Source organism: Saccostrea echinata, unplaced genomic scaffold (genome assembly GCF_033153115.1).
Source record: "Saccostrea echinata isolate AGI-Se365-2 ecotype Australia unplaced genomic scaffold, CSIRO_AGI_Sech_v1 ptg000016l, whole genome shotgun sequence".
In the NCBI taxonomy this organism is placed as follows: domain Eukaryota; kingdom Metazoa; phylum Mollusca; class Bivalvia; order Ostreida; family Ostreidae; genus Saccostrea; species Saccostrea echinata.
In genome coordinates, this window is record NW_026889765.1 from 8649393 (window position 1) to 8663586 (window position 14194).

Sequence of the window (14194 nt, forward strand, 5' to 3'; positions counted from 1 at the left end):
CGTCTGCTCTAGAGTTGCGAAGTAAGGAGTTGATCCTTACGTCGCGGGTTCGAATCCCACTGTGGGACGTGGAGACCGGTCCTTCGGATGAGACCGTATAAGCCGAGGCCCCGTGTCGCAGTAGGTGCTGGCACGAAAAAGACCCCTCACTGCTCAATGGCCCTGAGTGCCGAGTATAGGACAAAAATTTGCAGCTCTCCACCGGCAAGTGGTGGCGTCTCCATATGAGTGAAAAATTCTCGAGAGGGACGTTAAACAACATACAATCAATCAATCAATCGTTCGCTAAGCAGCAGTTTGATTTTCACCGTCGGCCTACATTTACGAAAACCCAGTTCCGACGACCGACTTAACAAACTGTCTGCCGATGGTCGGACGATGATCGAAGGTTAACGTTGTTTGACGGACTATTCAACGACTGCTTCAATTGAAGGCATCGGTCACCGACGCAGAAAAAAATATTGGCCCGACAGACACAAAATTGATCGGCTGACGATCAAAGAAGTCAAAATCGGGCAAGACAACGGCCGATGAAAAGCCGGCTGTCGCCCGAAGAATCCTATTTTTGCCTAAAAAACCGTCGGTCGTTGGTCATTTTTGGAAATGTGACTGGGGTTTTGAACAGATGAATATTTACTGAAGATGACGCGATGTTTTATGTAAGATATTCCGTATGTTTTTATTTGTCGGATATGGTACTGGAAATTGAAAGAGTACATATATCAAGTGCTAATCGTCGGTAAATAAATAAACATATCTAACATTAAAATTAGCTAGCACATTTAGGAGAGCCATTTTAATGTCACAATTAATAAATCACATACATTTGAAGCACATGTTTTATTAAAGCAGATTTCACCATGCACACTTGTAAGCTCATATAAAATTGAAAGAAAGAACGATATAAAATACCAATAAAGCGCTAAGTCCATGTTCAAATGTGATGGCCATTAATTACACATGAACATTTTTAGCCGCTCCAATATTGTTTCAGATTGATTCTTAAATTGGTTACAATGTATTTCCATTTTGATATTTTCGGGTAGTTTAATCCAGTATGTTGCAGCTTGAAATTTAAAGGACCTCTTACCATATATGGTTTTGCACACTCTAGGAGTATCCAAAATTATTTGAATATCTAAAATTATATCAATGGTTTATTTCATGCATTGAATCACTTTCTCTTCTCCTAAAATAACCAATCCTTATCACAACCTCCCCTCAATGTCAAAACTCTCTCTCCACCGGGTTTATCTAGTCAACAACTGGCTCCACACCTAATGAAGTATATGTAGACAGGTATTTTTTGCCACAATTTTTTTTTATTTGTTTGTTGTTTAACGTCCCTCTCGAGAATTTTTCACTCATATGGAGACGCCACCACTTGCCGGTGGAGAGCTGCAAATTTTGACCTATACTCGGCACTCAGGGCCATTGAGCAGTGAGGGATCTTTTTCAAGCCAGCACCTACTGCGACACGGAACCTCGGTTTATACGGTCTCCTCCGAAGGACCGGTCTCCACGTCCCACAGTGGGATTCGAACCCGCGACGTATGCCACAATTTTGACTCATGGAGTAATACACTATTTATGTAGAAACAAAAGCCCCTTCTTTCCTGGCAGATGTACCGTCATATCGGAATCGGATTCTCCTTGCTTTATCTAATACAACCACAGTGTTAGGATAAAGATCAGACACAAATGTCTCAATTGTTGTTCTCGTACAAAAGCAGCAAATCATCACCATTTTTAACGATATCTTTTTCACTGTCATCTTTATATATGTCTTCTTTCACTGTTTCTCCCTGATAACGAACGATTTTGTTTCGTTTTTCATTATGCAGATTAACGAGAATGTCCCCCGACTCTGTACGGCACGGTTCCCTTGGTTTAAAACCCTTTGGTGTAGTTAACATTACCTCTGTTCTCTCCTGTCTGACAATCTTCACAGTTCCATTTTCACCAACACTATGCATCAGATCTCCCTGTCTGGTCACTATGTTGACATCAGGAAACTCCCTACGTGTCGTCTTGACGTTATCAATGATGAACCCGTGTCTGTCAACACGTCTTATGATTTGATCTTCTCCAGTCATCCAAGCTTCATCTGCTCATACACAGGCTACTCTCTAAAGTGGTTTAACTCCAGTTGAACTGGTTGCATTAGCTCTGCATTTGTCAAGTAGCTCTTTCAACAATAATAGACTGGAGAGTAATAGCTGTGTCAGTGTAGTCTTGTATTCTCTTAGTTCTAAATCTAACGGTGCATTTGAAAATTTACTTTTGATATAAACCTCACTCTTCTGGCACTTTGGAATGATAAAAGTTTCAAGTTTCTTTGTCTCTTTTTCAATTTTTTCCTTTTTTTCCCCTTCTATATTAGATAATTTGACAGCATCGTGAGCTTTATGGTTGCCAAGAAACATTTGATGCGCACTGGGACATCGCATTGTTGACAATAAGCCTCACATCTCTGGTTGGGGTGGAATTCATACTCAGAAAACACCAATTGTATCTTTTTGGTCTTGTAAGAAACAATATTATGTGTTAGGGATGTAAGCATGTCCACTTGTTTACTGATACGGTCGGAACATAAACTGACTTGGCAATCATTACGGGATCGTCAGAAAAACCTCTTGAAATCAGGAAGTAGTGTGTCCATTTCAAGAACTACTATAAAAAGAAATAATACCATAAAAAAAACATCGTGATAATATAGGGTTATTGAACTTATGTTGGAAAATATTGGCATGATTTGGCTGTACAAATGCACGAGCTTGCGAGCCAACGAGTGCCAATATTCACCAATATTAGTTCCATAGCTCATTCATTTTATAGCTAAAACGTTTCCCATTGATTTATATTACAATGTATTTATTTCAGTTTGATAACTTATTAGCAAGTTTTTTTGATGCTATTTGGCACCAGTGATAAAGTCTTTTAAATATTATTGACTTACAACCTTACCTTTATTGAAAACCCGCAGCAAAGTAAAAATCTTATGAATTGGCTTCTTTATTGAAATTTCCCCGATCTTTTTCGTATACCTCTAGCTTTTCACTTGATTTCAATAACACTCAGACCTCTAAAGTTACCCAATAGGTGTCGTTTTCGCGTCACTTTCGTACTTTCTGCTTTGACATTTCCAAATGCAAATTTTGTTTTTATGATGAATAGTTGATTATAAAAGAATGCATGGACAATTAAAAAAGCACGATTAAAGACAAAAATATCTACCGAAACAACGTTAACGTATGAGAACACACTTGGATAACCTGAAATAGGTAAATGATATTTTAGGCCTGATTTCCAAAAGGAAGCTAATGTAAACAAACTAAAGTGACAAACCTTTTCTCTTTTCAAAACCGCGGGTATGTTTTTTTAAAGGTTTATTAAAGGTTAATTAAAGGTTTATTAAATATGTTTTTTTTTTAGATTTTCCATATGGAATACATTGTACGAGGGGTGATCAAAAAGTTCGCGAATAATCTCTATATTTACAAAACCACAATTCAGATCAGAATGAAACATGGCACATGTATAATCATACACGTTCTTTAAATAGCAGTTGTTATGTGATGTTTTCAATTTGCTCCATGTTTATGAGGTCACAATGTGAAAATGAGGTCAATCTGTAGGAAACTCGTGACAAGAAATGGTTAACTCAGTCGTATTCGAGTAACGAAAGGCTTTAAAGTTTAACGTATATCTTGGAAATTCCTTGGCAGTAGCATATAATTTGTACAAGGTTTATAAAGACAAAAGACGTGCTAGAAGTTTAATAATTAATTGGATTGATTGCTTTAGTGAAGAAAGGGAGATTGTTAAAAATGACATTTTTTCTGTTACCCAGTGAAAGCAAGCTGATGTGTCCTTAGTTGAGCAATTTGTTATGAAAGATCGCCAAGTTACAGTTGAAAAACTTGTTGAATATCTTAATAATATAATTATTAAATTCCTGAAATACGTTTACTAATTAAGACTTCAATTACAATAGATATGATTAAAAGAAGGCGTCCATACTTTATCCATATTGGATAAACGGCGCTTCCAAAGACAGAGGACTCGGGTTGGGATAGTCACCATGCTCTTTCTGGGGAAGGATATCCTTATCCATCCATCCTATTGCCGAGATTTGGCCATTTTTGACAAATGGACTATTCTTGTTATAAAAAATAACTTGCATGGTAAGAAATGTAAGACTCAAAAAAAGCTTTCAGTTTCTGTGAACGGAACAATACAGAGCATGTCACGTGACCGCCTGGATCACGTGATTCGCGCATGGACAGAACGGTGGCAGATGTGCATTAAAATCGGAGATGACTACCTTAAAAAATAATGATCTCTGAAACCTAATTCTATTTCTTTATATGAAAGTAATTCAATTAGTTCGCGAACGTTTTAATCACCCCCTCCTAAATGTGTGCTAGAAAAATAACTTGAACTTGGGGTGTATATTCTAGAATGGAGGGGGGGGGGGGAGTTCCTGTGAGAAAAGCCAAAACTTTGAAGCCTTGAATTTCCTTGGATATCTATATTTTACCTTAGTTAACTATAAATTACAATTTATATTATCTATAGTACTCTTTTAACAATGGTCGCCATAAAAGTACTGGATTCTTGTAGAATAACTCAAATTATTTATTCGTCTATGAAAAATATACTTGACCAATGCTCATGTATGAAGAGTCTTGCCAGTTTACTTAAGTAAAAATATTGCAACAACAAATTGATTTGAATGTTAATAAATATTGTAAATGCTTTTCCAGAGGAAATCCGAAAGAAAGCCTTTGTCCATTTCGTTTAGATAATCTATATAAGTTATATATTCTTCTTCAAATCGCAAGGTTTTGCCCTTTTAAGTAAGAAATAACTACCGTTTTTAGGCAGACAAAGTACAAAAAGGTTTTGATTCAATCCTGACAATTTTTATTCTTATTGATTTTCTGTGTATAATTTAAGTAGATACTTTTGAATTTAGAAATTAACAACCTAAAAACTCTTAGAACCGAAGCACGTTATCTTTCTTTGAATGCTTTATTGCTCGTTTTTCTTTCAATGTGTTTTTTAAACATGGAAAGATTTACTATTTGTAAGAGTTTTTTTTTTTCAAGATTACATGTAGGTACCAGGTTTTTTTTTTTTTTTTTTTTTTTTTTTTTTTTTTTTTTTTTTTGGTCAGGTATCACGTGTTTTCAAAGATCGTTAGTGAAATCAGGTCAGGTACCAGATTTTTTTTTTTTTTAGTTAAGGTACCACGTGTTTTCTAACATCGTTTGTGAAATCAAGTCAGGTACCAGGTCAGGTACCAGGTGTGTTTTTTTTTTAGTTCAGGTACAACGTGTTTTCAAAGATCGTTTGTGAAATCTTAAAAATATTTACAAAAGAACACATTGCATTTATTTATTATTTGAGATTTATTCTTTGATTTCTGTAATCGACAAGATGTTCATAATTCCATTCATCGTACCAACGACAGCTTCCATTTTCATACTCGTCACAATTAACTCGAGGTGTCCCAGGCGCACGCGCAGGTAGGTCTGGTTCCGGTGGACGTTTACCAAGGGAATAAAAACTCTTGTAGTAGTACCTGTGTGAAACAAAGATCTAGAATAAATGCTTTATTGATGACCAATCATGACTTTTAGCTATATTTCCTGTATCATTTCTTCATAACTCTCGCAGATATCATAAAATTGGTAATGTTTAACTAAAATCGATTCTTTTTTTTTCTTTTTTCTTTTTTTTTTTTTTTTTTTTTTTTGTATCTATTAGCATGATATTTCTAGACTCACTGTGTATTTCATGACCCTTGTGACCTGTTATATTGACTTCAAGCATGATTTTACTGTCGCGCATATTTTTGAAACAAGCAATCCAGAACTCACCATCTCTGTATAATGTATTTGTGACCTTTATTGACCACTGCAGCATTGTGTATGGACATTGGTTCACATTTGCCCTCTTCATTCATGTTGTTCCAAACCAGAGCGCGTCCCTTTCGGGGTTTCACCCAGATACCTAGTTCTGTTCAATAAACAGTTATTCAAATAAATTTTAATTCTTCATATTATCTAGGCAAAGGTCTCTCTGTCAGTGTCAAACAAATTTCCATACTTTACAATTTACTTGTGTATTTCGATATTTGTTAGTGGAAACGAATTTTGAAATATGTTTTTTTTTTTCTCTTGCACCCACCCTTTCAACATAAAAAGTGATATTCGTGAACTATAAATAACATAGAAAAGTCATGCTGTAATTATATCACACAGCATATTGCAAATATGTCAATCTTTTTAATTGCCTTTTTCTACATACCTGGAAATTTAGTTTCGCCTCCATCTTCTACGTCCTGTAGATATACCAATATGGTGGCCATTCTGTCTCTCTCGTCAACATTGCCTTCCACACAATCCGTATGAGTCTTGTATCCTTCAATATCGTGACCACATAAAAATCACTGAATGTTTTTAATCTTCAGATTCGTCATCTTTAGCATTGAAACTATATTGATGAATTCTGAGTCTTTTATCAGAAGAAAGGTATGCTAAGTTGCCCAAAGGGAATGATTGGTTTTATCATTTCAAAAAATAATTTTTGTTCATGAAAAGGCTGAGAGAATATATAAACAATACATACAATTATTGCTGTTTTGAGATCAATACGATGATTTAGCCACCTGAGGAGTACAATTTTCAATGAGTCCTGAGAACGAGGTGAGTATTGTACTTCGAAGGCGCCTAAATCATCGTATAAACTAAAAACAACAATATTTTTTTAATTTATGATTCAATGATTATATGATAGAAACATTTTTAGCAATTGATGCCATCTTACATGTATATATATGCTGAAGTCGTAGATAGCCAAAAGCAATGAGTGAAGCAGGTTTAAAATAAACTTAACCAGTTGTATTTTAAAATTTGGAATTTTCAATCTCTTTTAGGTGTGATGTAGAAAAAATAACTTTCAGGCACGTAGGAAACCATTTTGAAAGAGGGGAGCATTAAAAGGATAAAAAGTGACACATGAAAATTTCTTTATCTAACTCCCCCTCCCCCTCCCCCCTCCCCCCCCCCCCGAGAAAAGAGGAGAATTCTCCAAACCCCAAATTTTATTGGGAGGTAGGGGGGAACCAGCCTTACATTTGAATACTAATTTTATGAATTTACACTCGAAAAAAAATTGTGGGAGGAGGGCAGCCCTCCCCCTGCTCCCCACTCTCACCCAAGATTTTATGTACCTGAATGTTATGTTCACCAGAGTAGATGTTTAAGCAAGTAAAATAACTTTCCAGAACTATTTGTATCAATTTGGAAGTTCTAAATCTAATCTTAGTCCAATGTAGGAAAAATAAATCCTTATGTTTACTAGGAAGGTCACATGCAGGTTAACACAACGTTGTATTTTCCTACAATGTTGAATCTAACCCAATCAGAGAGCTAGTAATTATTCAATCATATAATAATGGTTTTATTGCAACTAATCTAAGAAAATATTAGGTGAATTTTTTCAAGCCATGTATTGTGTCAAGTGAAATAAAACTATTATGATAATAAAATTCCAGATTAAAATAATTTTTAACATAATTTTTATTGTAATAATTGCACTTACAATGATTATTAATAATATACCTATTCCTTGTGGATAACTTGTAATTTGAAATTTCCCGCCGTTCTCCGGCAATAGTTGTGTCGCTTCTTTGACTCGATATTCAAAAATCTTCGAGAATCTACTCTCACCCGGGTAAAAGGCCGTACTATAACTCCAGTTTGACTTTAACCATCCAGAGAGCTGTCGAGAAAATGTTTCATTCACACAAAATGTACCTGAAAAATATTCAGCAATTGAACAGGTCTTACAATATGAATAACCTAGGTTATGAATATTAACAAGTTGCTGTCCTTTAAAAAAGGACTGCAATACGTGGACCATATGCATGTATTTCTACACAAAATTCAAAGAAAATTTCTAGATTTAGTGATTTTACAAAGGTGTAATTAAATTTATTTTTTTTTACATGTGTCTTGTAATTTTCATCGTTATTTAAGTCTGCTTAGTTAGGCTGTAATGATAAAAAACCATGACCTTGAAATTATGTGAATGTGAAATGTTCAATCTAATTAAAATTAGATGTTCCGAATTCGCTACCGCTTCTTTTGAGAAGATCTAGGTATCTATCAAAATCGTAAACACTGGTAAAGTAGCCTTTAAAATTAACAACAGAATTAAAAGAGGCCTAAGCGTGCAGGTGTCGTTATGGTTGAATTGTAACTCCGTTGGCGGATCCAAGAAATTGGGGGGGGGGGGGGGTGTCGGATGTTGTAACCCCATTTATTTTTGCAGAAAGAGGAAGAGAGAGAGAGTGTGTTTTTCCTGTAATATAGATATTTTTACGTCTAGTATTTTCAATAAAATAAGTACTTCAACCTCTGCTCTCTAGATGGAGTTTGCTTATTGCTTTTCTCCTGGTACTTTCACAACCCCGGCCCCGGGCCTCGACCACCCACACGTAACATGAAAGATTTCACTTCCTTATCATTGGAAGACATAGCTATTTTTGGACCACCTTCTGAAGTAACTAACTTTAAGAAGTATGCATAAAAAGTCATGAAAGGGAGTATCCATAAGAGAATATTTTTCTCCTTATATTATGGGGATATTTTAATCAATAAAGAGAAAGGTTCAAAATGTCCACGTAATATGTTGGGGAGGGGGGGGGGCTCACTTTCTCTTAAAAAATAATCTTTTGTTATAATTTGAATATATACATGTAAGTTTTCATTTGCATTGGAAGCTCCCCCGCACTTTTTGTTGCGGGAAGGTTCAAAATACGGACAATCAAACATTTAAAAGAAATCAAAAAGTTTAGACGAAGTCCCCTCCCCCCGCAATAGAATTTTACAGTGTGGTGCAGTTACTTTATTTATTTATTGTTGCTTGTCAACTCTTTGTGGAGGTTGCCCCCTTTGAAAACTGTTGCTACGGACTTGAATATAAGTGCCTGCAGTGTGACCTAGAACCCCCCCCCCCCCTTTTCAAAAACTGCTGAATCCGACCCTGTACTGAAGCACTAGAGGGTCTCGGCACTAGAGGGTCTCGAGTTATCTAAAACGATGCTATGTTATCGATTAACTCGATCAATTTAAAAACACACAAAAAAATTAATTTTGTGTGTTTATTTTCTGTCTCTTTTAAATAACGGAATGGTTAATATACAACACATGCAATCGTAACTTCTCGGCAAAACAACGCGTTTTTCCGAGTTCGCCAGAAGGTCTGAGAAGATGCGATTGACAATCTCATCGCACGTGTGTAGACCTAGGTTATTTGGTCTTGCAAGCTTGCACAGGTGTGTGCACTGTTTGCTAGTGACGCTTAGACTGGTGACGGTATTTGCTACGGACATGAACTATGCACCAGTTTCATAATATGTGCAGTTTTTTTTTTTTTCTAGTGAAAATTGGAGTAAATTAAAAGTCGAATATCTTGGATATGGGGTAACCCATATCTATTCTTGATACAATGACCGTCAATGCATCCATGGACGAGTTCATTGGTGACTTAGAAAGGTGGCACAGGTTTACCTTTCGTCAACATTTTCTACAATGAACTGCCTACTTTGGGAGACTGTACTTTCATAGCAAAGTTGTTAAATTTTATTCCCGATTGGCCTATAGTTTTGTCATTTTTAAAAAATTCGGGCTATTTCGATACATGTAACCTATAACGGCTGGGACTTGACATCTGCACTAGATTTATACGGAAGATATCCTATCATTGGAAAGATAGATGGTGCACATGTAGCACAAATCTGTAATATGCAGATTTTTTTTTGGTGTTTATCCCTCTCCCCCACATGGAAAAACATTGCTACAGGCCTTTATCGAGCTATATTTGGATTGCTGTCAATCAAATTATTTTGCGAACCTTGATGCACAAAACTAATGCCGGTAAATATTTTAAAACCTGGTATTTGAATTAAGTTTTTAATTCAACATGTTCAAGCTGTTAAGCTATCTACATAAGTTTTTCCTACTTATTTAAAATGCATGTACCATAGATTTTAGTTTGTATACAAGGATATATGTATTAAAGAGGAATTCAGAAATTCTTGGTTACGCTAAAGAATAAATAAATACGATGTGCAGATTTTAGAGCGAGGTTTGCCAATGATTGGCATATTCTAATTCGAAGAGGGCGAATTGTTCTAAGGGCAAGTTGTCTTAGAGGCGAACTCTCTAGCATTCTCGCGCATGCGTAGCCTGATGTAAGCCAATGGCATCCGGTTTAACTCCATTATATATTTTCTGGGTGGACCTCAGGTTCCACGCAATAAACTTTCTTATATCTAAAGAATTCGGCATTATTAGAAATTATTGGAATGTGTATCATCAACTGTTTGCATTGTTTGAAAGTGTGAAAATAGTAATTTGATTTAAATTTGTATATGAGAAAGTTTCTAATATGTTGACGGTGCGACTGTTAGGGCGAGCGCAGATATTTATTCAGGTTTAGTTCAGATCGGGATCGATCGTCAAATTACACTTGGCGGTGCGTCTAGACTCTGACGTCACATGACGTCGTATTTAAGTTGCATTACCAAACCGAAGACTGAACATTGTTGACTTTAATGAAGAACGTTTTATTAACTATTTACCTGCAATATATCCATTAAATCAAGACGAGTTTATTTTTTGGTAAACTATTGTTGTTATTCTCGCGAGAACGAAGCTTAAACAAGCGATGCATTGTGGGTCCAAAAGTTACTGCGGAAAAAAAATCGTTTGGATCAATGTGTAAGTCCGAATTTTCTTTTTGCCCAGGCGTCGTCGTTAGAGCTCGCATTGCGAGCAGCGCTTCGCGCCGCTCGCTGCGCTCGCTATAAAATTCTTTTTAATGTAAATTTGTGTACCCCAATAAATTCCCCTTTGAAAATATTTCTAGTAAATTTATACTTCAGTTACATCAGTGTTAAAACGGCACATTGAAGAGTTGTGCAAAAAAAAAAAAAACAAAAAAAACAAAAAAAAAAACAATATGACCATAAAAAAATTCTTGTAGAATAGCCTTTTTAATACGGCGAAATCTATCAATGCAATCATCGTCACCTTAAACAAAACATTTCTGCAACATCAAAACTGTTCAAAATATCAAAATATTCTACCAAAAATCCATGGAAACGATATCTAGCACTTGGTTTAAACCACCTCTACACCAGGTTCAGAATTTACCCTAATTCTGAGCTGTACTCAGCCAAGCCTTACCTGTGTGCAACGCGTAAACTTGGATTTAAACCCTGATGAATCATTGATCGAAGGTTTAAATCCGAAGTACGCAACCGGCCACTAGACTATTTGGTCTTGCAAGCACAGGTCTGTTTGCTAGTGACGCTTAGACTGGTGACGGTATTTGCTACAGACATGAGGAACTATGCACCAGTTTCATAACACGTGCAGTTGTTTTTTCTAGTGAAAATTGCTAACGCACCACCAAAATAAATTAATATTTTTTTCTTTTCAAAACTTGTTTATGATGTTTTTGATATATAATTATGTTATTTAATAAAAAATGAGGCATTTCAATTCTTAACTGATGAATAACAACAATGTTTACTGAAGTGTAACCATTTCATAGAAAAAATTAAAAAATCGTGTCCATACTTTTTTGGTGGAAAAAAATTCTATTTTTTCTTTGTGGTTGTGTTCTTTTATGTTTGTACTAATTAAAAACTCAGCAAAAAAGTTACACCGTATGCGGCGTTTGACCCTAGAAGAAGGTGATAAGGCAGTCAGTATGGTGTCCGCAGGGGGTTTCTTTGGAGAACTTTGTGAAAAATTAAAACAGCTAAAAGATTATTCATTCCTCTAATGAAAAAGTGTTGCAAATGAATTAACAATCATAAAAATGTTTACTATAGACATCGACATCACTTAGTAAGCACCACACAATAAATTCAAGATTGTTCCACAAAACTGGGGCAACCGGAAGTTGGGTGGATTTGATAAGGACACCAAGACACTGGATGACTACTAAGCAATATAGTAGTCAATCAGGGTATATTATTTGATTTTTAAGTGGGAGACTGCTCCTGTTGCAACCTCACGGACCACCTTCGGTAATCACCATATCTTCATATCTTGGCAAAAACGGTGCACAGTGCTCGTGGGAAAATTGGTTTTCGGGCAAGAAGGTCCGTTAAGGGTCTTGTCATGACACCAAGACATTTGTCAATCCAACTGTTTTGAAAAAAAAAGATTGCATATTTTATATACTAGTACCGATCAGGCAAAAGATCAATTCACAAATAAGAATAACAAGGGTGCGTTAGCAATTTTGTTCAGTGTATAAGGATATTAAAGAGAAATTCAGATCTTGGTACCGCCAAAGAATACATAAATAAGATGTGCAGATTTTAGAGCGAGGTTTCCCAGTGATTGGCATATTCTAATTCGAAAAGGGCGAATTGTTCTAAGGGCAAGTTGTCTTAGAGGCGAACTCTCTAGCATTCTCGCGCATGCGTAGCCTGACGTAAGCCCATGGCATCCGGTTTAACCCCACTTATATATTTTCTGGGTGGACCTCAGGGTCCACGCAATCATGTCACCCACAACGTTCTACCTAATTTTGTCCGTAGGAGTTCTCGTTGTTGGTTGGGATAGTCTTAATGAAATTACACAGAAATGATAATCGTGAGGGTACTCGTGCATGCATCATTCAAAATAACTGTCGTTGCTATGGACACGATAGTAGTTCGGGGTGACATAGCTACACGATTACTTCAAATAACAAAGTTTTGTCGTTCATAATCTCAGTCTCAACTGCATTCTCGAAGCTTTATTCGACAAACTAAACAAAAATACGTGGACATGCAATTATAATTATCTTACCTGGAATAAAATCAGCAGGTGTGACTTTGACCTTTTTGTGAGCGGCCTTGAGATGTTTTCGCAGTGTTTCTATGGTGTCAAAGCAAAGTAGGGGGTTAATTTTGGAGGATTCTTTTACATGACTGTCGTGGGCTTTCATCAGTCCATCACATTCTTGTTCAGATAAGAACTCGTCATAAAGAAAAACCCTTGAGCCAGAAGAGAAGAAAATTCAATAATGTTTTTTTTTCTTTAAATTTTAAAACATAGTGACTGTATATTGGATGAAAATTTGAGATATGTTTAATTCCGAAACATATCTGTAAATTTCCTCTGTGTTAAAAATAAATGATTGTGTAATTATATGTACATGTACCTGACGCTGCTGTTGTTTGGTTTTTGTGCTAACAGTTCCACAGGTGGAAGTCGTCGGCCGTCAGCGAATATCTTTTTCGGCGACATCTTCTTAAGATACGTTGGTTTAAACTTTTCGGCCTCTGTTTTTAAGTCCTTGATATCCTTTCCCTTGTTTTTGGATTGCTTTTTCTTATTTTTCTCGGACAATTGGCTATTTTGATTTTTGGCCGATGACTGACTTTCCGAAATTTTGGACGGTTCAGTGTTTACACCCTTCCGCACGGGTGGTTTTGTGTCCACCTTCTCTGAAGGATCTTTCATATTTTCTTTTTGTTCCGAGTGTAGTTCTCTTTGTTCCGAGTGTAGTTCTTTAGGTTCTCCCACGCTTGATCGTACGGTTTCATCGGAATCATCTGAATCGAGTTCAACAAAACTGTCCTCGCTGTTGAGTTTGTGAGTATCGTTGTTGTTATTTGAAATGTTCAATATATACAATCCATATACAATTAATCCAATAGTGAATACAGCAAACAACGTACGGAATATGAACAATTCTAGACTTATCCTATTTTTAGGGTCATTTTCTTTCGTGGTGCGAGTCTCTTTGTTTTTCTTGGTAAACCCCTCCTTATTCTTATGTACCCCATTCTTGTCCCCGATGATTAGTAGATTTCTGTGACGTGCTTTGTTCTTCATAATGAGAAATCGATAAATCTGACAAATGAACACAAATTTCATGCAATGGGTAAGTCACACTAGGCTCCTAATATCATTAAAAATATACAAACATATAACTCTACATAGGAAACCGAGTGTCTTAATACTTGATTACTAGTATCAAATCAAAGATTTTACTATTCCATTTATAATCAATTATACTATATTTTGAAATATGGAGATAACAAACAGTATTCAAGTTCAAAGACCATTTATACAATACAAATCGGGAGCAGAGCAAACTTGGACCT

The 14194-nt window shown here is 35.9% G+C and overlaps 2 protein-coding genes across 2 annotated transcripts; both read right to left on the bottom strand.

Annotated features, from left to right (window-relative positions):
- Positions 1 to 1706: 1706 nt before the first annotated feature.
- On the bottom strand, positions 1707 to 2096 carry LOC133188115 (uncharacterized). Its single transcript, XM_061323495.1, has one exon. The coding sequence runs from the start codon at positions 2094 to 2096 to the stop codon at positions 1707 to 1709; it is 390 nt and encodes a 129-aa protein (XP_061179479.1).
- A 3288-nt stretch (positions 2097 to 5384) lies between these two features.
- On the bottom strand, positions 5385 to 13935 carry LOC133188886 (prolyl 4-hydroxylase subunit alpha-1-like). The gene is made up of 6 exons (XM_061324370.1): positions 13246 to 13935; positions 12891 to 13078; positions 7635 to 7829; positions 6319 to 6432; positions 5889 to 6027; positions 5385 to 5590 (listed from the first exon to the last, which is right to left on the bottom strand). The coding sequence occupies exons 1-6, from the start codon at positions 13920 to 13922 to the stop codon at positions 5407 to 5409; spliced, it is 1497 nt and encodes a 498-aa protein (XP_061180354.1). The 5' UTR covers positions 13923 to 13935; the 3' UTR covers positions 5385 to 5406.
- Between the last annotated feature and the right edge of the window lie 259 nt (positions 13936 to 14194).

Bases quoted from the DNA above. Each gene is read 5' to 3' on its own strand.
- LOC133188115 (XM_061323495.1), bottom strand. From the start codon at position 2,096: ATGACTGGAGAAGATCAAATCATAAGACGTGTTGACAGACACGGGTTC.
- LOC133188886 (XM_061324370.1), bottom strand. From the start codon at position 13,922: ATGAAGAACAAAGCACGTCACAGAAATCTACTAATCATCGGGGACAAG. The intron at 7,830-12,890 runs GTAAGATAATTA...AATATTTTTCAG, and splicing joins ACCTGCTGATTTTATTCCAG to GTACATTTTGTGTGAATGAA. The intron at 5,591-5,888 runs GTGAGTTCTGGA...TGTTTCACACAG, and splicing joins AAATACATTATACAGAGATG to GTACTACTACAAGAGTTTTT.